This window comes from Eptesicus fuscus, chromosome 22 (genome assembly GCF_027574615.1).
Source record: "Eptesicus fuscus isolate TK198812 chromosome 22, DD_ASM_mEF_20220401, whole genome shotgun sequence".
NCBI classification, from domain to species: domain Eukaryota; kingdom Metazoa; phylum Chordata; class Mammalia; order Chiroptera; family Vespertilionidae; genus Eptesicus; species Eptesicus fuscus.
Genome location: NC_072494.1, coordinates 14,768,742 through 14,793,107, shown reverse-complemented (window position 1 = coordinate 14,793,107; position 24,366 = coordinate 14,768,742). Strand labels below are relative to the sequence as shown.

At 41.8% G+C, this 24,366-nt stretch overlaps 1 protein-coding gene across 1 annotated transcript in view; it reads left to right on the top strand.

The window, feature by feature from the left end:
• The window catches only part of GATAD2B (GATA zinc finger domain containing 2B), a 79,277-nt gene that overhangs the window by 36,120 nt on the left and 18,791 nt on the right, over nt 1-24,366 (top strand). Inside the window, exons 2-3 of the mRNA XM_028131547.2 lie at nt 8,262-8,331; nt 23,580-23,915. Coding sequence (XP_027987348.1) covers nt 23,581-23,915 — 335 coding nt within the window. The 5' untranslated portion in view covers nt 8,262-8,331; nt 23,580. The remainder of the gene's footprint in view (nt 1-8,261; nt 8,332-23,579; nt 23,916-24,366) is intronic.

Sequence of the window (24,366 nt, the reverse complement as noted above, 5' to 3'; positions counted from 1 at the left end):
TGTATATTTTTCAGTTTTGGTGCAAATGTTAGGAGGTACTTATGATGTTATGCTTTTTTTTATGGGTTGGCAGATGGATTTACCAGAGTGGCTGGGTTGCTTATTCCCTAGACTGCCCTGAGATATTTCCCCACACTGAGTAGCTGGAGCCCACTCTTTCAAGTTTCCTTTATCAGTGAATTAAGGGAGATCATTTCACAGTCAGTTGAATACTAGAAGACCAAACAGCAACAGTCCAGCCTACCTGAAACCTAGAAGGCTTAGAAGATACAGTCAGAGTTGTGAGATTCCCTAATTCTTAGAAGTAATAATTACCTTTTTGAATTGATATTGTCTTCTTATACTATTATTTGGTAATGCATGGGTACCATTTTACATGTGTTATATGTGTGGTATTGTCATGTCTTACCTTTTATACTGGTTTACATTGAATATAAAGGGAAGGGAAGATGTAAGGATTATTTCATTCCTTACCATCCTCTCTTTTTTTAATATATTTTTGTTGATTTCAGAGAGGAAGGGAGAGGGAGAGAGAGAGAAACATCTATGATGAGAGAGAATCATTGATTGACTGCTTCCTGCACGCACCCTACTGGGGATTGAGCCCCCAACCCAGGCATGTGCCTTTGACCGGAATTGAACCCATAGGCCAATGCTCTATCCACTGAGCCAAACCAGCTAGGGCACCATTCTCTCTTAATTTAAGATTCTGTCTGTATGATGCTTGCTTTTTGGACTGATAGGTTTCAAGAGGCTCTTTTGTAGCCTTTGACTTTTAACTTTTCTCTTGGTACCTGAAAGCCGATTAGAAGGAATAATCTTATGGTTATGTAGTTATCACCAGTGAGGCATAAGTTAAGTTAGCACATTCTATTAGTAGTAGATTTTTTTCTCTTTTCCCCCTCTTTTTGCTTAATTCTCATAGGCCCTTTTTACTGTTTAGGGATATCTGAAGAGTAGTTTTGAAGAATGTATGAAATCTGCCCTTTGACCACCTCTGTTTCCTTTATTCTAATATCACCTGTTTTAAATTATGTCTGGCAGATTTCCTTTGGTATATGTCAGAATTATTGTGCTGATTTATATTTTTATAATATATAACATACTAGTATCCTATCTAATAAAAGAGTAATATGCAAATTAACCATCACTCCAGCACACAAAATGGCTGCCCCCATGTGGTCAAAGATGACTGCCCCCATATGGACACAAGATGGGCACCACAAGATGGCCAGCAGGGGAGGGCAGTTGAGAGGGACCAGGCCTGCAAGAGAGGGCAGCTGTGGGCAATCAGGCCAGTAGGGGAGGGCAGTTGGGAGGGACCAGGCCTGCAAAGGAGGGCTGTTGGGGGCCATCAAGCCTGCAGGGGAGGGCAGTTAAGAGTGACCAGGCTGGCAGAGGAGGGAAGTTGGGGCTATTGGGCCTGCAGGGAAGGGCAGTTGGGGGGGACCCAGGCTTGCAGGGGAGAGCAGTTGGGGGGGACCAGCCCTGCAGGGGAGGGCAGTTAGGGGTGACCAGGCCTGGAGGGGAGGGCAGATAGGGGCAAACAGGCTGGCAGGGGAGCAGTTAGGCATCAATCAGGCTGGCAGGGGAGTGGTTAGGGGTGATCAGGCTGGCAGGCAGAAGCGGTTAGAGGCAGGCAGGAAGGCAGGCAGGCGAGCAGTTAGGAGCCAGCAGTCTTGGATTGTGAGAGGGATGTCTGACTGCCCGTTTAGGCCCGATCCTAAACAGGCAGTCGGACATCCCTCGAGGGGTCCCAGATTGGAGAGAGTGCAGGCTGGGCTGAGGGACATGACCCCCCCCCCCCCCGTGCACGAATTCGTGCACCGGGCCTCTAGTAATAATATATTTGTGCTAACTTATAAGGTGACAGTGGGAAAGGACTGCTTACCTCCTAATCCATTAGTTTTTTTTAGGCAGCACATCTTGTCACAGTTAAGCATAAGATCCTTGGTGCATATTACTGAACAGTATGTCATCTAAAATAGGCTCTTCCTTCAGAATATGAGCCAAGGTTTATGTAGTAAACTCGATATAGAAAAAAGACACTAAGAGCAAGTAAACAACAATGGTCTGTTTCAATTTAGAATTACTATCTTATCAGTTTGGATTAAAAAACCAAAATGACAATATCCTATATAATAAAGGTTAATATGCAAATCAACTGGACAGCAGGACGATTGGTCACTATGACACGCACTGACCACCAAGGGGCAGATTCTCAATGCAGGAGCTGCCCCCTGGTGGTCAGTGTGCTCCCACAGGGGGCGCACCACTCAGCCAGAAGCCAGGCTCACGGCTGGCGAGTGCAGCGGCAGTGGCGTGAGCCTCTCCCCCCTCCACAGCAGCACTAAAGATGTCCGACTGCAGGGCCTAGAGAGGGTGCAGGCCGGGCTGAAGGACCCCCCCCCCCTGCACGAAATTTGTGCACTGGGCCTCTAGTAGATAATATAGTATGATGATTAAGAACATGGACCTTGCAGTAAGAAAGACCTGTGTTTGAATCAGGCTTAAGCATTTACAGACTGAGACTTTGGAAAGTTACTTATTGTATCTCTTCTGTAAAAGGAGAAATATTTAAATTACTATAGCCCTTTTTGTTTTATTTACTTGTTTATTTTTATAATACTTTTATTGGTTTTTAGAGAGAGAGGAAGGGAGAGGGAGAAGGAAACATCGATGTGAAAGCAGAACATCGATTGGCTGCCTCCTGCATAACCCCCACTGGGGCTCATGCCTGAAATACAGGCATGTGCCCTGACCAGGAATTTAACCAGCAACCTCTTGGTGCATGGGATGACTCTTTGTGCCCAGTAATAAAACTTAAATAAAATTAAACCATGAGTTTGACAGCTTCCCAGAACTTACTTTCCCAGTGCGATTAACGGTGATGTTAACAAAAGTAATTTTTAAAAAAATCTTTATTGTTGAGAGTATTACATACGTCTTCCCCATCCCCTCATTGCCCCCCTCTACCCAATTCCCGCCCCACCCTAGGCTTTCACCACCCTATTGTCTGTGTCTATAGGTAATGCATATATGCAATAAGGTATTTTGTTAATATCTCTCTGCCCCCTTCCCTCCTCCCTTCTGAGATTCATCAGTCTGTTCCATGTTTTCATGCCTCTGGTTCTATTTTATTCCTCAGTTTATTTTCATTAGATTGCTTGTTCATTTATTTTGATTTTTAGATGGATTGTTGATAGATATATATTTATTACCATTTTGCGCCTCCCAGGAGGTGCAAAGTCAGCCACTGCCTGGGGACAAGCAATCTGCAGATGGTTGCTGTTTGTATTGGTCTTGGAAGTGCCCAGACAAGGTCAAGTTGTGAAGCAAGGCAGGCTGGTGCTAGTGCTGGGTCTTGGGCCTCTTATTGATAGATATAGGGCCGTGGTCAGCAAACTGTGGCTTGTGAGCCACATGAGGCTCTTTGGCCCCTTGAGTGTGGCTCTTCCACAAAATACCATAGCCTGGGCGAGTCTATTTTGAAGAAGTGGCATTAGAAGAAGTTTAAGTTTGAAAAATTGGGCTCTCAAAAGAAATTTCAATCGTTGTACTGTTGATATTTGGCTCTGTTGACTAATGAGTTTGCTGACCACTGGTATAGATGTGGCATGCTGACTCCAGCTGCTGCTTGTTTAAGAGATTTTAGGAAAGCCTGAATCCTGAGCCAGGAAAGGCTATTCAAATGGAAAAGCTGCTGCAAACAGCTTGGGGCTGCAAGTTGGGTGGGGTGGGATCTCAGGGAATCACCAGGATGGAGTGAACAGTGTGAGCCCCACTGATGGAAACTCAGACATGGCTGCCAGTCAGCTCTAGGACTGGGGAGGTCCCAGCACAGGAACAATGACCCCTGTGAGCACCTCCATCTGGGAGAAAGCCAATGCCAAGTTCCTGCCCCATGCCAGACAATCCAGTTCCTCCCAGTATGTCTCTGGTCCCCCCCAATGCCACCACCTAGCACTGAAACTCAGAGGGATCGAATCCGAGTAAGTCCCTGTGCCGGCCCTTTAAGAGGGACTGCCTGGGTCTCCAGCAGCTTCTTGGTCACTCTGCCACAATCCCTGCTGGTTTTTACAGCCTTAAGTTATGGAACTTTCTCTTTCCAGCTCTGGAACCCTGGGCTAGGGATTTGGTGTGGGTCTGGGACCCCTTGCTTCTCAAAGGAGGCCTCTGCAGTGGCGATACCCCTTTAAAAACATGCCACATGTGTGTGTCCAACCAGCCCCTTCCATGCCCCTCCTCCTCCTATCAGTCTAAATGTGCTTGCTTCTTTACTTTTGTAGTTGTAGGAGTTCCATTCAGCCAGGTTTCATGTGGTTCTGAATGATGGTGGTTCTGTATTTTAGTTGTAATTTTGATGTGGTTGTGGAAGGCCACGAGTACCAGCATTTACCTACACCGCCATCTTGCACTTACTTCAAATGTGATTTTTAAAACTATTGTATAATGAAATATGTCAACATTGAAATCTACATGACTTAGTGGACCAGAATTTTTCAGATTACCAATGCTTGAGATGTAACAAAATAATTTTTGGGTAAAAGATTCATTCACAGTGTAAGATAGGCCAATGTATTTTAATTGTAATAATTATGATAAGGTGTCAGATTTCACATTGCAACAAACATTTAGAAACTACTCTGTTGGGTGTTTTTTTTTTTTAATGAGGTAAAAGTCATATAACATATAATTAAACATTTTAAGTTGTGCAATCCAGTGGCATTTCGTATGTTTCACAGTGTTGTGCAACCATCACCTAAATCAAATTCCAAAACATTTTCATCACCCCAAAAGGGAACTTGTACACATTAAGCTGTCATTCCCCATTTCTCCATTTTCCAGCACTTGGCAACTACTAACTAAGCTGTTTTTTTGTCTTGATTGATTTATCTATCCTGGATAGTTTATCTATACTAGTAATAGAGGAATATGCAAATTGTCCAGGACGCCGTCATTGATGACCAAACAGCAGGCTGCGGGGGTCGACATGGCCGGCAGGGGGGTTAGTGAGGGACGACCAAACGACTGAAAAGCAGGCTGCGTGGGGTGACCAGGCCAGCAGGGGGGTTAGCGAGAGACGACCCAATGACTGAATAGGCTGCGTGGGGCGACCAGGCTGGCAGGAGGGGCAGTTGGGGGCGACCAGGCCAGCGTGGGGGAGCAGTTGGGGGCAACCAGGCTGGTGGGGGGGGCAGTTAGGGGCGATCAGGCAGGCAGGCGAGCAGTTAGGAGCCAGCGGTCCAGGATTGTGAGAGGGATATCCAACTGGAATCAGGCCTAAACTGGCAGTCGGACATCCCCTGGAGGGTCCCAATTGGAGAGGGTGCAGGCTGGGCTGAGGGGACACCCCCCCCCCCCCCCCCGTGCATGAAGTTCATGCACTGGGCCTCTAGTATAAATATAATTATACAAATGTGACCTTTTTATCTGGCTACTTCCACTTAGCATAATGTTTTTGAGATTCATCCCTGTTGTAGTATGTATCAGTACTTTACTCCTTTTTTTGCCAGAATAATATTCTGTAGGAATACAGCAGTCCTCAAATGACATTGTGTTATTATTACATTGACGAGAAAAAGAAAAAAAAAAAGATTTCTGGCCAGGACCAATGTGTGGAGTTTGCATGTTCTCCCTGTGTCTGCATGCATTTTCTCTGGGCATTCTGGTTTCCTTCCACACTCCAGATATGTGCATGTTAGGTTAATTGGTGTATCTAAATTATCTCAGTCTGAGTATGGGTGTGAATACTTGCTACAATGGAAGGGCATTCTGTCCAGGGTGGTTGGCTCCCACTTGCGCCCTGAGCTGCGGGAATAAGCTCTGGCCACTCTCAATCCTGAACTGGAATAAGCAGGTTGGAAAATAATTATCTTAACTCATTTTTATTAATCTTTTAAAAATATGGATAGCTCATTTATCTCAATGTTAATATTAGGTCTTAATTTAGAAGTTTGGTAATGTTTTGTGACCAAAAACATGCCGTAGAAATGTAAGTTTATACCAATTAGCCTATGGCAAAATTGGTTTCATTATAAAATTGCAGTTTCCTGCTCTGGCTGAGTAGATCAGTTGATTGGAGTGCCATTCCAGTATGCCAAGGTTGTGGGTTTGATCCCCGGTCAAGGCACATTACAAGAATCAACCAATGAATGCATAAATAAGTGGAACAACAAATCAAAGTTTCTCTCTCTCTCTCTCTCTCTCCCCCCCTCCTATCTCTCTCTCTAAAATCAATAAGAAACACTTTTTTAAAGTTGCAGGTTCCAAGAACTTATTGATGTTGTTAAGTGAGGACTTATTGTATATCACATTTTGCTTATCCATTCATCAGTTGATGGATATTTGGGATTCTACCTTTTTGGCTATTGTGAATAATGCTACCAGGAATATTTTTGTACAAGTTTTTGTTTGAATACCTGTTTTCAATTCTTTTGGATATTTATCTATGAATGGAATTCCTGGGTCATAGGATAATTCTCTGTTTTTGATTATTCGAACTTTTTGAGGAACCACCAAACCATTTTCCAAAGCAACTGTACCATTTTACACTCCCGCTAGCAATATACTAGGGTTCTACTCTTTCCACAGCCTTGTCAACACTTGTTATTTTCTTTTTGATTATAGCCATCCTAGTGGGTGTGACTTGCTATCTTATTGTGTGTGTGTGTTTTTTATATAGTTTTATTGATTTCAAGAGGAAGGGAAAGAGAGGGTTCATAGGTTGATGCTCAACCACTGAGCCACTCCAGCCAGGCCATTGTGGTTTTGATTTGCAGTTCTCTGATGACTAATGACATTGAGCATCTTTTCATGTATTTATTGGTCATTAGTATATCATCTTTGTTTTTAAATATTTTTATTTATTTCAGAGAGGAAGGGAGAGGGAGAGAGAGATAGAAACATTAATGATGAGAAAGAATCATTGATCGGCTGCTTCCTGCACACGCCCTACTTGGGATCAAGCCTGCAACCTGGGCATGTGCCCTGACCAAGAATTGAACTGTGACCTCCTGGTTCACAGGTCGACACTCCACCACTGAGCAACACCAGCTAGGCCTTTTTCTTGTTTTAAAAAATATGTTTTTATTGATTTTAGAGAGGAAGGGAGAGGGAGAGAGAAACATCAGTGATCAGCTGCCTCCTGAGCCAGCAACAATTCACCAGCAACCTGGGCATGTGCCCTGATTGGGAATCAAACTGGCGACCTTTTGGTGTATTGGATGACATTCAACCAACTGATCCACACCAGCCAGGGCTGCCAGATTTATTTCTAACCTCTGGTTTATAATCTTGCCAGCGAAATCTATATATATAAAAGTCTAAGAGACCGTTTGTCCAGTAGCTATGACATGCACTGACCACCAAGGGCCAGATGCTTAATACACAGGCATGGAAACATGGAACAGACTGATGAATCTCAGAGGGAAGGGGTGGGAGGGCGGGAAGAGATTAACCAAAGATCTTATATGCCAGTGGTTCTCAACCTTTCTAATGCCGTGACCCTTTAATACAGTTCCTCATGTTGTGGTGACCCCCAACCATAAAATTATTTTCTTTTTTTTTTTTTTAAATATATTTTATTGATTTTTTACAGAGAGGAAGGGAGAGGGATAGAGAGCTAGAAACATCGATGAGAGAGAATCATCGACCAGCTGCCTCCTGCACAACCCCTACCAGGGATGTGCCCGCAGCCAATGTACATGCCCTTGACCGGAATCGAACCTGGGACCTTTCAGTCCGCAGACCGACGCTCTATCCATTGAGCCAAACCGGTTTCGGCCATAAAATTATTTTCGTTGCTACTTCATAACTGTAATTTTGCTACTGTTATGAATTGTAATGTAAATATCTGTGTTTTCCGATGGTCTTAGGTGACCCTGCTAGCGAACAGGTCGCATTAGAAAGGTTGAGAACCACTGTTATATGCATACTAGAGGCCTGGCCTGCAGGGATCGGGCCGAAAGCGGCAGTCTGACACCACCTGAGGGGTCCCGGATTGCGAGAGGGCGTAGGCCAGGCCGAGGGACCCCATTGGTGCACAAATTTGTGCACCGGGCCTCTAGTGTAATATAATAAGCATTTACTTTAGGATCTGTATGTCCTGCATGTTTCTATCTTATGCAGAGATCAGAGTGGTTTCTTTTTGTTCCATGTTATCTAAATCTCTTAATGAGAAATGATTAATAGAGCTTAGGTATTCACATTGATGCATATTCTTCTCAAGTCCTTATCCATACCCTTTTCTATTCCACCAGTTGCTGAATTCCAGAGATTGCTACCTGTAGGACTGTGTAGAAGCAACCTCTAAGATGATCCAATAAAATGGTACATTTGGAGATCATTTCACTCTTTTAGCATTTAAGATAAAACTTGTTCTATAACCATTTTGTTTTCCCTTAGGGGCTTTTACCCCACTTGAAGAATTTGTTTTGCAGTTTGGTTTGTGTGTGTGAGAGTTTCTTTAGGGAACTGAAATAGGTTGCAGAGTTAATTGCTGGAAATGATTGGCAGTAGGAAGCATTAGGTAGCTTGGAAGGAGCTCAGATATCCCATTCGCTCAGCTGTCTGATGTGCAGAACAGGACCATTGCTCTGTGATCTTTGCCAAGACCTGGAAGTGCAACTTGCTTCCACTTTGGTGGGAGACAAATGGACATTCATTCAGCTGTATACAGTTATAAGTAGAAGGCATGAGCCTACTCATCTCTGAAGCACTGCTGAGATAGAATTTATTTGTATGATTGTTTGTAACGTACATGAATTGGCATTAGAGAAACTTCATTAGGCCTACTATGGAATAAATATCTAGCGAGGCTGCTATTTATAACATTCTCCCTTCTCTGATATGACTAATTTAGTGCTATACAGAGCTATGAACGTTCTTTTTTTTTGTTTTAAGAGGGTGGAAGGGAAGAGTAAAGACAGATAGAAACATCCATGTGAGAGACACATCTATTGGTTGCCTCCTGCACCCGTCCTGACCAGGGCCAGGGATTGAGTCTGCAACCAAGGTAGGTGCCCTTGACTGGAATCGAACCCAGGACTCTTCAGTCCACAGGTTGATGCTCTATCCACTGAGCCAAACTGGCTAGGGCTATGAACATTCTTGAGGGATATTTGGAAGAACTTTTCATGAGGCCAAAGACTTTTGTGATATTTTCCTAAGGTTTGTAGATTATTGCTGTTTCCCTGCCATGTCCACTTCCCAGCTCTTGTTTCCTCAAAGTACAAAAATATGGTTATCCTCCCAGGCCACTAAATTCAGATTTATTAGTCTGATTATGATAATATACTAGAGGCCCGATGCACAAAATTCATGCAAGAGTAGGCCTTAGCATCTGTGGCCTCCCTCACAGCCAGCCATGGTGGCTGCCTTGATCCTTTGGCTGCAGCCCCTGGCTTCTGGAAGGACGTCTGGTCTAATTAGCATATTACGCTTTTACTATTATAGATGGATATGGTAAATACTTGGTTTATATGTATGCTACTGTTTTCATATGTGGTACCTATGGCAGACAGTAATTGAGTAAAAGTCTTTACTGATGAAACAGAATGTTACAGGTGACCACCATCAATAAAATGAAGTTGGTATGAGAGTTGAAACCTACTTAACCATCCTTGGTGTGATGGAAAGGGGGGTGTCCTGGCCATTGGAATTAGACCTAGGTTTTAATCATGACTCCCCTATTTATTTTGTGACCTTGGGCAGGTTTATTGAGTCTTTCTGAGTCTCAGTTACTTCTTTCTGAAAGGATGGGGATAATGTGGACTTCATAGGAATGTTCTGAGAATTAAATGAAATATTTCTCAGCCAACTAAGCCACCCCGGTCAGGGCTTTAACATCTTTATTGAAACATATTTCACATATCCTAAATTTACCCATTTAAAGAATACAATTCAATGATTTTAGTATATTCAGAGTTGTGCAACTATCACCATAATCTAAAATTAGAACATTTTCATCACCCTAAAAAGAAACCCCCTACCTATTAGCAGTTACTTCTTATTTTCCTCTCTCCTCAGCCCTAGGAAACCACTTATCTACTTTCTGTTTCCATTCTACTCCAAGCCTTTTCTGGACTTTTCATATAAATGGAATTATACAATATATTACCTTTTATGACTGGCTTGCTTCACTTAGCTTAATGTTTTCAAGTTTCATCTATGTTGTAACATATCAGTACTTCATTCCTTTTTATTATTATTGATTTTCTGAGAGAGAAGAAGGTAGAGGGAGAGAGAGAGACATCAGTTTGTTGTTCCACCCATTCATGCATTTATTGGTTGACTCCTGCATGTGCCCTGACCATCAAACCCACAATGTTGGTGTATTGGGACGACATTCTAACCAACTGAGCTACCTGGCCAGGGCACTAAATTCCTTTTTATAGCTGTACAGTATTTCATTTTATAGATGTACATTTGTTTATTTAGTCATCAGTTGGTGGACATTTGGGTTGTTTTCACTTTTTGGCTATAATTAATAATGCTGCTATGAACATTGTGTACAAATTTTTGTGTGGAGATAATGTTTTCAGTTCTCTTGGGTATATATCTAACAGTGGAATTGCTGGATTATGTTGTAACTGTTTAACTTCATGAGGAACTTCCAGGCTCTTTTCCATTCCCATCAGCAGTGTATGAAGATTGCAATTTCTCTACATGCGCCTTTAACACTTATTATCTATCTTTTTAAATTATATCCACCTTTCTGCATTCTCACTTCTATGGTACTCTATCCTTTTTGAAATGTAGCTGCCTTTGTCTCACTGTACCCTCATCCATCTCTTCAACTCAGGAGTCTGCCTGGCTCCCTCTCACTTCCCCCACACCATGTCCTAGAAACATAAATGAGGGCAGTTGTGGAGCTCATCCCATTGTCTCTTATTTCTCTGGGATCATTGTCCTTTGTGCTTGGTGTCCAGTGTCCCGAGACCCTTGTTTCATGTATTTTGTCTGGTTTTATTATTGCTTCAGGTGGGAGGGTAAATCCGGCCTGTGTCACACCATCTTGGCCAGAAGTAGAAATAGCAGCATTGCTTTTAACCTTTTGCACTCGGATGTCGAGTGTGACTCGACACGGTTAGCATTAGAATAAAGGAATCGAGAAAAAAGCAAGCGAGTGCAAAGTTAACATCTACAAATTGATGTCTAAAAAGTGTTGAACTGGTTGAGTGTCATCCCGTGCACCAAAAGGTGGCCTGTTTGACTCCCGGTGAGGGTCCATACCTGGGTTGCAGGTTTGATCCCCAGTCAGGGTGCACACGGAAGGCAATTGATTGATGTTTCTCACATCCATGTTTTTCTCTCTCTCGCTAAGCATAGTCCTCAGGTGAGGATTTTACTAGGGCCTCATTTATTTAGGTAAATTTTAAATACTAAAAAAACAACATTGAAAAGCAAAATGAGCCCAGCTGGCATGGCTCAGTGGTTGAGTGTTGACCTATGAAGCAGGAGGCCACTGTTCAATTCCTGGTCAGGGCACATGCCCAGGTTACAGAGCTGGATCTGCAGAGTGGGGTGTGCAGGAGGCTGCTAATCAATGATTCTCTCTTATCATTGATGTTTCTATCTCTCTCCCATTCCCTTCCTCTCAGAAATCAATAAAGTAATATATATTTTTTAAAAGCAGCTCTAGTATATGTTATTTAATTTTGCTTTTTAAAAAGTATATATTTTTTATTGATTTCAGAGAGAAAGGGAGAGGGAGAGATAGAAACGACAGTGAGAATCATTGATTGGCTGCCTCCTGCATGCCCCCTACTGGGGATGGAGCCCACAACCCCTGGGCATGTGCCCTGACTGGGAATTGAACTGTGACATTCTGGTTCATAGGTCCACACTTGACCATTGAGTGACATCGGCCAGGCCAAGCGCTACTTTAAAAAATACAATTTATAAATGTATACAAACTATACTATATTTTATTATTTATGGATACATACATACGAAATAAACTTATAAAATACTCATGAGAGCCCTATCTGGTTTGGCTCAGTGGATAGAGCAGGCGTCCTCAAACTCCCGTGGGCCACATGCGGGTGTTTTTGCCGTTTTGTTTTTTTACTTCAAAATAAGATATGTGCAGTGTACATAGGAATTTGTTCATAGTTTTTTTAAACTATAGTCCGGCCCTCCAATGGTCTGAGGGACAGTGAACTGGCCCCCTGTTTAAAAAGTTTGAGGACCCCTGGGATAGAGCATCGGCTTACGGACCAAAGGGTCCCGGATTCAATTCCGGTCAAGGGCACGAACCTCGGTTGCAGGCTGCTCCTCCCTGGCCCGGGCCCTGGTTAGGGCTCATGCAGGAGGTAACCTCAAAGTGACACACTACCCGAGTTATGCTCAGTTTTTTGGTGAAGTTTGACACATCAAGCTCAAAAGGTTGCCCATCACTGAGGTAACCAATCAGTATGTTTCTCTCACATTGATATTTCTCTGCTTTCCCTCTCGTCCACTCTCTCTAAAAATCAATGGAAAAATATCCTTGGGTGAGGATTTAAAAAATATGTTCATGAGAATGATAATAAATACATCATAATGAATTCTGTGAAGAGAGGGAGGAGGGAGAGTAAAGAATAGTTTGGGGGTAAAGTTACACAGGGTGCTTCAACTGTATCTGTAATGTTTAATTTCACTGAAAATAAATTAGGAAGCCACATGTATGACAAATGACTAATGTCTAAAATATGTAAAGAACTCTCAAAACTCTACAGGAAGTAAAAAACCCAAACAGTTCAATTAGAAAATGGGCAAAAGACATGAACAGAAGTTTCACAAAGGAGGATTTACAGATGGCAATAAACACATAAAAAGATATTCAACATCATTAGCCACTAGGGAAATGCAAATTAAAACCACAGTGAAATACCACAACACACCTATCAGAATGGCTTAAATAAAAAATGACAGCCCTGGCCAGTGTGTTTGAGTGGTAGAGTGTCAGCCTGTGCACTGGAGGGTCATGGGTCCATTTCTGGTTCAAAAGCACGTACCTGGGTTGCAGGACCGGGAGTGTGTGGGAGGCAGCTAATTAATGTCTCTCTCTCACATCATTGTTTCTCTCTCCCCCTCCCCTGCCCTTCTACTCTCTAAAAAATCAATGGGCCGAAACCGGTTTGGCTCAGTGGATAGAGCCTCGGCCTGCGGACTGAAAGGTTCCAGGTTCGATTCCGGTCAAGGGCATGTACCTTGGTTGCAGGCACATCCCCAGTAGGGGGTGTGCAAGAGGCAGCTGATCGATATTTCTCTATCATCGATGTTTCTAACTCTCTATCCCTCTCTCTTCCTCTCTGTAAAAAATCAATAAAAAAAAAAAAGAATTAAAAAAAAAATCAATGGAAAAATTATCCTCACTCCTTGGGTGACGATTAAAAACAAAAGGAAAAATGACAACACCAAAATGCTAGTGAGGATATGAAGAAACTGGAAATATATGATGATATAACTACTCCAGGGAGCAGATTGGCAGTTTCTTATAAAACTAAACATTCATTTGCTATGTGACTCAGCAGTCGTACTCTTGGGCATTTATCCCAGATAAATGAAAACTTATGTTCCTCCAAAAACTTGTATATGAATGTAGTAGCTTTGTTATAGCAAAAAACTAGAAAAAACTCAGTTGTCCTTCAGCAGGTGAGTAATTGTGGTACATCCACACCATGGACTGACTATTTAGCAATAAAAAGGATCAAATTATCAGTACAAGCAACAACTTGGATGAATCTCAAGGGAATTATGATTCGTGGAAAAAAACCAATCCCAAAGTTATATACTGTATATAATTCCAATTAATATATTTTTTAAGATTTTAAAATTGCTTTTTAGAGAGGGAGAGAAATACTGATGTGAAAGTGAAACATCCATCGATTGCCTCCTGCATGGCCCCTACTGGGGCTTGAGCCTGAAACCTGGGCTTATGCCCTGACTGGGAATTGAACCAGCAACTTTTTTGTGAACAGGGCGACACCCAACCAACTGAGCAACACCAGCCAGGGCTAAAACAACTTTTTTTTTTTTGGTTAAAGAAATACTGTTTTGCTTTGTAAGGAGTATGTTCAGTATAAATACTGAAAACTCTTCATGAAGTATATGGTTTTTTAGACTGTTGCTACTTCAAACTTTTAAAGTCATGTTATATTATTATAGGCTTAAAGTTCATTTTTTATAATTGGTTTTTTTTTTAACTTCGTTGACAGTTTAAAATTTTTTATTAATCCTCTGATGTAAATGAGAGAATAATATATAAAGGACCTTGTATTTGCGTAGTAAATACGCAGTCAGTAGATGCTAATTCGTTTTGCTAGCCCTCTCTCTGCCTTCATTCTCTTCCCTCTCAGGGTCCTCTAAGTCTTTTTTGCTAATTTCGATTTTGGTTTGGGGGTAACAATGAGTCGGAAACCTGACAAGCATGGGTCTAACTAAGGCTGTGTTGCCATCTGGCTATTCTTGTTTTTTGTTTTTTACAACAGTCAATGGTAAAGTTAAAGCTGGGATTTTTTCTGCTGTAATTGTTGGACACAACTACTCTCTTCTTGAGTCTCTGCTTTAATTTGTTAACATGTCATACTTTGCGAGTTTCCCCCTAGCTCTCCAACCAACCAGCCCTTAAATGTCTTGTCCATGGTTCTATGCTTGGCTATTTTCCTTCTAACTATATATTCATTTTTTTCTGGGGTTTCACTCATCCTCATATTTAATTCACCTCTTTTAATCATTCAAATATTTATCTCCAGCTCTGGTCTAATCTCTGATTCTTTTGTGTATATGTCGTGTATCTACCTGTTTATTGGATATCTTAACTTTAATTTCATATTGGCACTCTGACAGAGTTTTCTGTTAGGATATTTTCAGTTTAAGTAGCAAAAAAACTACCTCATACTGGCTTAAACATTAAAGGGAATTTATTGGCCTCTATAACAGGAATCCAGAGACTAGCTTTAGGGTAGTTTGGTCTGGTGGCACAGCTATATAATTAGCTGCCATCTCAGTGCTCTACTATGCAGTGTCTGCTTTATCTGCAAGCTCTCTTCCTTCATGGTCACGATGTGGCTGCTGGCAGCAACATGCCAGGGCTACGTATTTTCTTATTTATACTCAGAATAAGAGAATAGAATTGATTGGACTTGGTGACTTAGATTTAAGAGTCAGGGAAAGTCAAGGATGACTCCCAGGGTTCATCCTTGAGATATGCCTCTGGATAAATTGAATTCTCTTCACTGAAATATGGGAAAGAAAAGCAGGATATAGGAAGGCAGAAAAAAATGAGTTTATGTAAACATCCAGGTACTTATTTTTGTTATCTGCACATCTGTCTTCTATCAGAATGAAATTGTTAAAGATAGTGACCTAATCTTTTACCATTATTCCTAGCACCTAACCCTGAACTTGGCACATATTTGGGGTAAGGGGGAATGGATATGTAAAGATGTGACTATACAATACTGCTTCTTAAAATTATCTAGCTCTGCCCCTGAGGAGACCCCAAAACACTGAACTTATATGAGTTCCTAATTTAAAAATTAGGTGGAGCCCTAGCTGGTTTGGCTCAGTGGATAGAGCATCGGCCCGCAGACTGAAGGCTCCCAGGTTTGAATTCCGGTCAAGGGCATGTACCTTGGTTGCAGGTTCCCTGGCCCTGGCAACTAATTGATTCGTCTCTTTCACATCGATGTTTCTCTCTGTCTCTCCCTTCTACTCTCTCTAAAAATCAGTGGAAAAATATCCTCGGGTGAGGATTAACTACAACAACAAAATTACATGGATATCGTCACTAATAACAATTATAATGGCAGTAAGGCAGTATTTATACAAAACACCAAGAAAACAGGTCTTATTTGAGTTTTCAGTGGCCATTTGTTCAGAATTCTTCCTAAGTAAAGTTATGTAGAATCCAAATTCATATTTCTAATATATGTTCATTATTTCAAATGTCTTGACAATACCAACTATTATTTAAATCACTTGGCATTTAGGGTGGGGTATTTTGTTTTTTGAAAAAATGTTTGCTTTTTAAAAATATATTTTATTGATTTCAGAGAGAGGGGAAAGGAGAGGAAGCGAGAGAGAGATAGAAACATCAGTGATGAAAGAGCATCATTGATTGGCTGCCTCCTGAACGCCCCCTACTGGGATTGAGCATGCACCCTGGCATGTGCCCTTGACTGGAATCAAACCCAGGACCCTTCAGTCCACAGGCCAATGCTCTATCCACTTAGCCAAACCAGCCAAGGCGAAAAAATGTTTTTATTGATTTCAGAAAGAGGAGGGGAGTTAGAAATATCAGTGATGAGAGAGAATTGTCTATCAGCTGCCTCCTGCATGCCCCCTCCTGGGGAATTGAGCCTGCAACCCAGGCACCTGCCCTGATCAGGATTTGAACCGTTACCTCCTGGTTCATGGGTCAGCGCTCAACCACTGAGCCACCCTGGCTGGACTAGGGTGCTTTTTTAATGGAGTAATCATGGTGTTTGAATATCAGGTCTAACAGTTTACAGTATAGACGCTAACTACACAGTTTACGCTGTAGAAGTTAAGTGGAGGAGGCATAGATATCATCCGGCCATAAATTCCTCCTTTGCTTAATACATCTGTGTACAGAGAGATGTACTGTATAATAGGTTTTTGAAGTGTGCTCAATCAGTTTTGGAATTCCAGATTCACTACAGCTTTGGAGTCTTAGGATACTTGCTTTGACACTTTTCCCACCCATAAAGTAGGGATAATACCTCATTTATTAAATAAGAACACATGATAAAGTGCCTAGTAGCATGTTTGGCTTTTAAGCAGCTACATAAGAAATATTAGCTGTTTCCGAAACCAGTTTGGCTCAGTGGATAGAGCGTCGGCTTGCGGACTGAGGGGTCCCAGGTTCGGTTCCGGTCAAGGGCATGTACCTTGGTTGCGGGCACATCCCCAGTGTGGGGGGGGAGTGCAGGAGGCAGCTGATCGATGTTTCTCTCTTATCGATGTTTCTAACTCTCTATCCCTCTCCCTTCCTCTCTGTAAAAAATCAATAAAATATATTAAAAAATATACATTAGCTGTTATTATTAGCAGTCCAGAATGAACGAAAAAGGTTGGTTAAGCTTTAAAAGGCAAATTACAACATTCATTTTACGGAATTTTTGGAGAGAACTTTTATATGACAAGTTTACAATAAATATTTTTTTACAGCTTTTTTTTTGGAGTGTAAGTATATGATCCAGTGATTTTTTTTTTCTTCTTAGTAAGTTTACAGAATTGTGCAGCTATCACCACAATCCAGTTTTAAAACTTATCCATCACCCTAAAAAGATGCTTGTGCTATTTTATTCAGTCTCATTACATTGTATTTTTTAAAATATATTTTTATTGATTTCAGAGAGGAAGGAAGAGGGAGAGAAAGATGGAAACATCCATGATGAGAGAGAATCACGGATTGGCTGCCGCCTGCAAGTCCCCCACTGGAGATCAAGCCCACAACCTGGGCATGTACCCTTGACCAGAATCGAACCTGGGGCCTTTCAGTTCACAGGCCGACGCTCTATCCACTGAGCCAAACCGGCTAGGGCTACATTTTTAAAATTATTTTTGGGACAAAATATATGTAACGTAAAATTTACCATTTTTACCACTTTTAAGTGTACAAATTTAACAGCTTTTAAGTACATTCACAGTGTTGTGCAACCATACCACTATCTATTTTGGTTTTTAATCTTTATTGTTGAAAGTATTACATATGTCCCTTTCCCCCCATTGACCCTTTCTAGCCTGCCTCTACCCCCTGCCCCGGGCCTTCACCACCCTATTTTCTGTGTCCCCAGTCCATTCCATGCCTCCATGTTTCTGGATCTATTTTGTTCATCAGATTCCACATATGAGTGTGATCATGTGATACTTGTCTTTCTCTGACTGGCTTATTTTGCTTAGCATAATACTCTCTAGGTCCCTCCATGCTGTCTAAAAGAGTAAGGGATCCTTCTTTTTTACTGCTGCATAGTATTCCATGGTGTAAATGTACCACAGCTTTTTTAACCCACTCATCTACTGATGGGCACTTGGGTTATTTCCAGATCTTAGCTATTGTAAACTGTGCTGCTATGAACATAGGGGTGCGTACATTCTTTCTGATTGGTGTCTTGGGTTTCTTGGGATATATTTCTAGAAGTGGGATCACTGGGTCAAATGGCAATCCCATATTTAATTTTTTGAGAAAACGCTATTGTTTTCCATAATTGCTGCACCAGTCTGCATTCCCACCAGCAGTGTACTAGGCTAAGGTTCCCTTTTCTCCACATTCTTATCAGCACTTGTCATTTACTGATTTACTAGAGCAGTGGTCAGCAAACTCATTAGTCAACAGAGCCAAATATCAACAGTACAACAATTGAAATTTCTTTTGAGAGCCCAATTTTTTAAATTTAAACTTCTTCTAACGCCACTTCTTCAAAATAGACTCGCCCAGGCCGTGGTATTTTGTGGAAGAGCCTCACTCAAGGGGCCAAAGAGCCGCATGTGGCTCGCGAGCCGCAGTTTGCCGACCATGGTACTATAGGCCCAGTGCACGATATTTGTGCATAGGTAGGATCCCTAGTGGCTGCTGGCCGGGGCCTCCCTTCCCCCGGCTGCCTGCTGCCATCACCAGCCGTGGGCTCCCTTTGCACCCGTGTTGGCCTGGTACCGCCCGCTCACCTGCTCCACCATCTCGCCGCGGTCCCGCCTCTCGTGGGGACCCATCGGGGCTGGCAGCACCTCCACTGCTGCTCGCTGCCAGCGCCGCATTGCCGACGCCCGCATGTTCCACGCCATCCCATGATGGTCAGCGCAGGTCTAACTCCTGGTGGGTCGAACTCCCGCCTGTGGGGGCATTTTGCATATTAGCCTTTTATTATATGCTAGAGGTCCGATGCACAAAATTTGTGCAAGGGGCTCGGCTCTCGCAGCCCCAGCTTCATCCTGAAGGTTGCTGTTTGGTCTAATTAGCATATTAGCTCTTCATTATATAGGAGGATTGATGTTAGCCATTCTGACAGGTGTGAAATGACATTTCATTGTTGTGTGTTTTTTTGTGTGTGTGTGTTTTTTAATTTGCATCTCTCTGATGATCAGTGACTTTGAGCATTTTTTTCATATGTCTCTTGGCGATCTGTATGTCCACTTTGGAGAAGTGTCTATTTAGGTCCTTTGCCCATTTTTTTTTTTTTTTAATGAGATTTATTCTTTTTTTTTTTTTAAATATATTTTATTGATTTTTTACAGAGAGGAAGAGAAAGGGATAGAGTTAGAAACATCGATGAGAGAGAAACATCAATCAGCTGCCTCTTGCACACCCCCTACTGGGGATGTGCCCGCAACCAAGGTACATGCCCTTGACCGGAATCGAACCTGGGACCTTTCAGTCCGAAGGCCGACGCTCTATCCACTGAGCCAAACCGGTTTCGGCCTTTGCCCATTTTTTATTTGGATTGTTTGTCTTCCTTTTGTTAAGTTGTATTGTTTCTTTATGTATTTTGGATATTAACCCTTTATCAAATATATCATTGCCAAATATGTTCTCCCATACAGTGGGCTCCCTTTTCATTTTGTTGATGGATTCTTTTGCTGTGCAGAAGCTTTTTCTTTTGATGTAGTCCCAATTTTTTATTTTCTTTGCCCTAGTAGATGTATCCATAAACATATTGCTATGGAGATGTCTGAGATTTTGCTGCCTATGGTTTCTTCTGAGATTTTTATGGTTTCACAATTTACATTTAAGTCCTTTACCCATTTTGAATTGATTCTTGTGTATGGTGTGTTGGACTTCCTACATTTCTTTCTTCCTTTTTTTTAAAAAAATAAATCTTTATTGTTGAAAGTATTACATATGTCTTCTTTTTTCCCCTATTGACCCTTTCAGCCTGCCCTGCCCCCGCCCCCAACCCCCACTCCAGGTCTTCAGCTCCCTATTGTCTGTGTCCATGGGTTATACATTCCATATATGCATACAAGGTCTTTGGTTGATTTCCTCCCACACACCCACCCTCTCCCACCTCCCCTCTGAGGTTCCACATTCTGTTCCATGCTTGCTGTTGGTATTTTAATAGAAATTGCATTAGAAATTGTAGATTGCCTTGAGTAGTATGGATATTTTAATTATGTTAATTTTACCAATCCATGAACACTTGTTTCTATCTTCCTCTCTTTTTTCAGCGTCCTGTAGTTTTCCAAGTACAAGTCTTTTATCTCCTTTAACCATTATCTATTTTAAGAACTTTTTCGTCATCCTAGAGACTCTGTTTCCACAAATAATAACACCTCACTCCCCTCCTCTCCAACTCTAGCCACTGTTCTATTTTCTGTTTCTGTGAATTTGCCTATTCTAGGTACCTCAAATAAGTGGAACCATAAAATATTTGTCCTTCTATGTCTTTTACTTAGCATAATGTTTCCAAGTTTTATTCCTTTTCTTTGGATTTTGAGGCAGGCATGGCTGTGAGTACATAAAGTTGGGACTTACAGGTCAGTGAAGTCAAGAGTGGGCAAGGAGCCCTGGCTGGTGTGGCTCGCTTGGTTGAGCATTGTCCAGATGTTTCTCTCTTAAAAAGAAAATCAATAAAAATATTAAGGGAAAAAAAAAAAAGAGTGGCTCAGCCAGCGTGGCTCAGTGGTTCAGCATCGACCTATGAACCAGGAGGTCAAAGTTCAATTCCCAGTTAGAGCACATGCCTGGGTTGTGGGCTCGATCCCCAGTGTGGGGCATGCAGAAGGCAGCCGATCAGTGATTCTCTCTCATCATTGATGTTTCTCTCTCTCTTTTTCCCTCTCCCTTCTTCTGAAATAAATAAGAACATTTAAAAAAAAAAAAAAAAAAAGGTGGGCAGGAATTTGGAACAACATGGATAGATCTTGAGGGTATTATGCTAAGTGAAACAGATGGAGAAAGACAAGTACTATATGGTCTCACTCCATATGTGAAATAATTAAAAATAAAACAGAAACAAACTCATGGATACAGACAACAGGTTGGTAGTTACCAGAAGGGAAGGGGTTGGGATGAGGGTGAAATTGCATGGGGACAGGTGAAAAGCTAGATATTTGGTGGTGAGCACACTGACATCTATAACATGTCAAATTATACTAGACGCCCAGTGCATGAAATTCATGCACTGGGGGGGGGGGGTGTCCAGCCCACCTGCACTCTTGCAGTCTGGAAGCCCTTGGGGGATGTCCGACTGATGGCTTAAGCCCATTACCCATGGGGAGTGGGCTTAAGCCATCAGTCGGACATCCTTAGTGCTGCCGCAGAGACGTGAGAGGCTCCTGCCACTGCTTCTGCACTCACAGCCGTGAACCCTGCTTCTGGTTGAGCAGCGCTCCCCCTGTGGGAGTGCAGTGACCACTAGGGGGCAGCTCCTGCATTGAGCATCTGCCCCCTAGTGGTCAGTGCGTGTCATAGCGACTGGTTGGTCTGCCGTTCAGTCGATTTGCATATTAGCCTTTTATTATGGTACTAGTGGCCTGGTGCACGAAATTTGTGCCGGGGGGTGGGGTGGGGGGGTATTCCCTCAGCCCAGCCTGCACCCTCTCTAATCGGACATCCCTCTCACAATTCAGGACCGCTGGCTCCTAACTGCTCACCTGCCTGCCTGCCTGCCTGATCACCCCTAACCACTCTGCCTGCTGGCCTGATCAGCCCCAACTGCCCTCCCCTGCCAGCCTGATCACCCCTAACTGCCTCTGCCTCGGCCCCACCACCGTGGCTTTGTTCAGAAGGATGTCCAGAAGGTCTCCTGGTCTAATTAGCATGTTACCCTTTTATTAGTATAGATACTAGTATAGGACTAGTGGCACGGTGCACGGATTCGTGCACATTGAAAGGAAATTAATTAGAAGAAATATTTTAATACTGCTATTCTCCCTTTCTCTATAATAGAAGTGTCAACCAAATTCACAATTGACAATGACAGATCAAAACACACGCGTGCGATTGGTGCCAGTGAGAGTTTTATATGTATCGCACATGTGATACATATTAACCTTTTATACATATATATATAGAGAGAGAATAAACTTGCTTAATTAAACCTGCTTTCAGATTTAGCTAAACTTATTCCAGCCCAGTGAAGCACCCCAACTTCTCTAAATTGATGAATTGTATGATATGCGAATTATATCTCAATAAAGCTATTCTTTTAAAAAGAAAATTAAGAAACACTAAAAAATTAAGAACTCTGGGTTCTGACTTTTATCTGGTCTTCAAAAGATCTGTTTCCTTTCATTGGAATTTTTTGTTGTTGGTTACTCTTTTTCTTCGTTATAACCAGAAAAGAATTGAATAGCTGTTATTTTACTGTGCGCTACAGGAAGGAAGGTTCCTCAAGCACATACTTTTTTTTTTGCAAGAGCACCAATTAACATTACTAGTTTTTTTCATCCTACTACTTGAGTCTGTGAAGTTTTGTGCCTAATCTCATATCTTAGGTATGGAAGTCATAGCCCAAGGGTATAGAAATTAAATTTTGCTTAGCACCTTTTAAGTACCCACTTTATTTATGAAATTGAGACTTAGGGAGGTAAAGTAACTTAATTTTTTTTATCTTCTAGAAATAAGTAGCATTTCAAATCTATGTTTCTGTGACTCAAAATGTTTCTTTCCAGTGCCTCAGTTATTTCCTAGTAAGAAAACAACCCTAGATTTAAAGCTTTTGGAGAAATTCTGCATTTAGATTTCCAAGGTGTAAAAAATCAAAGTAGAAGGGAAAATTATAATTAGCTTGTCTTTAATAATTTTGCTGCTTTAATAGAGAAAATACTACCTCTTAGCAACTTTAGCACCCGAGTCTTTCATTAAGCAGAGCCAAGTATTTTAAGATTTTGAATCTGTATCTATAGCATTAAGTGCAAATAACAATGGGCACCTCTGATCCTTGCTATATTCAGACAACTGCGGCTTCCTGTTAGATGATCTTTGTCTAATTCATCTTTTTCATATTTCTCCCTTTATAAGATAGACCAATTCAAGATAATGCATGTGTGACCTGAAGAACTTCCCATAAGTTTTTTCCAGGAGGCAAATTTGGTATGAGTTAAAGCAGGCGTCCTCAAACTACGGCCCGAGGGCCACATGTGGGTGTTTTTGCCATTTTGTTTTTTTACTTCAAAATAAGATATGTGCAGTGTGCATAGGAATTTGTTCATAGTTTTTTTTTTGAACTATAGTCCGGCCCTTCAACGGTCTGAGGGACAGTGAACTGGCCCCCTGTTTAAAAAGTTTGAGGACCCCTGAGTTAAAGCATCTGATTAGGAGCATGCGTTCACAAAAAGCCAGTCACAAAGGAATGTTTCTTTTTTGAGAGATGTAGGCTCTTAATAGACTATCCAGATGAGTGTAGTGTTTGGTTTCAGGTATCTCTACAGTAAGGACCTAATTGACTGGAGAGTATTTGTAGTTTCTTTAGTTTCTAGGAAGATATAGGGTAAGTTAGCTGAGTTAACTTTAAACCTCCATGTATATGTTTATGATTCTTCTTAATACCTTTAACACCCCACCCTCTTTCCTTATGGACTATTTAAGGGACTTTATTCTGATCTCACTTGTATTTTTCTTTCCACAGGATGGATAGAATGACAGAAGATGCTCTTCGCCTGAATTTATTGAAACGGAGCTTGGACCCAGCAGATGAGCGAGATGATGTCCTGGCCAAGCGACTCAAAATGGAGGGGCATGAAGCCATGGAACGTCTGAAAATGTTGGCATTGCTCAAACGGAAGGATTTGGCAAATCTTGAGGTGTCTCATGAGTTACCCACCAAACAAGATGGCAGTGGTGTCAAGGGCTATGAAGAGAAACTCAATGGGAATCTCAGGCCTCATGGAGACAATAGGATTGCTGGAAGGCCAGGCAAAGAAAATATCAATGATGAGCCTGTGGATATGAGTGCTAGACGGAGGTATGGCTTGGTTCAGCTGTCTCTAGGGATAGGGTTTTCTCATAAATTAAGCCTATGAAAATAGAATGAATTCCAGCGAGAGGAGGGTTTTACATCCTAACATACCTTTTTTTTTTTTTTTTTGCCCTGGCCGGTGTGGCTCAATTGGAGCGTCTTCCCATGGACCAAAGGGTCTGAGGTTCAATTCCCAATCAGGGACATACCTAGGTTGCTGGTTAAATCTCTAGTTGGGGCACATTCAGGATCCATTTTTCTCTCTCCCACTCTTCCTCTCTCTCTAAAAACCAGTAAGTAAATAAAATAAAAACATTTTAAAAATTATTTTTTAAAAAGTCTCCTCCCCCCTCCAATGTGTTTTTATTGATTTTTTTTTTTTTTTTTTTTTTTTTAGAGTGGAAGGGAGGGGAAGAGAGAGAGAAACCTCGATTGATTGGCTGCCTCCCATACACCC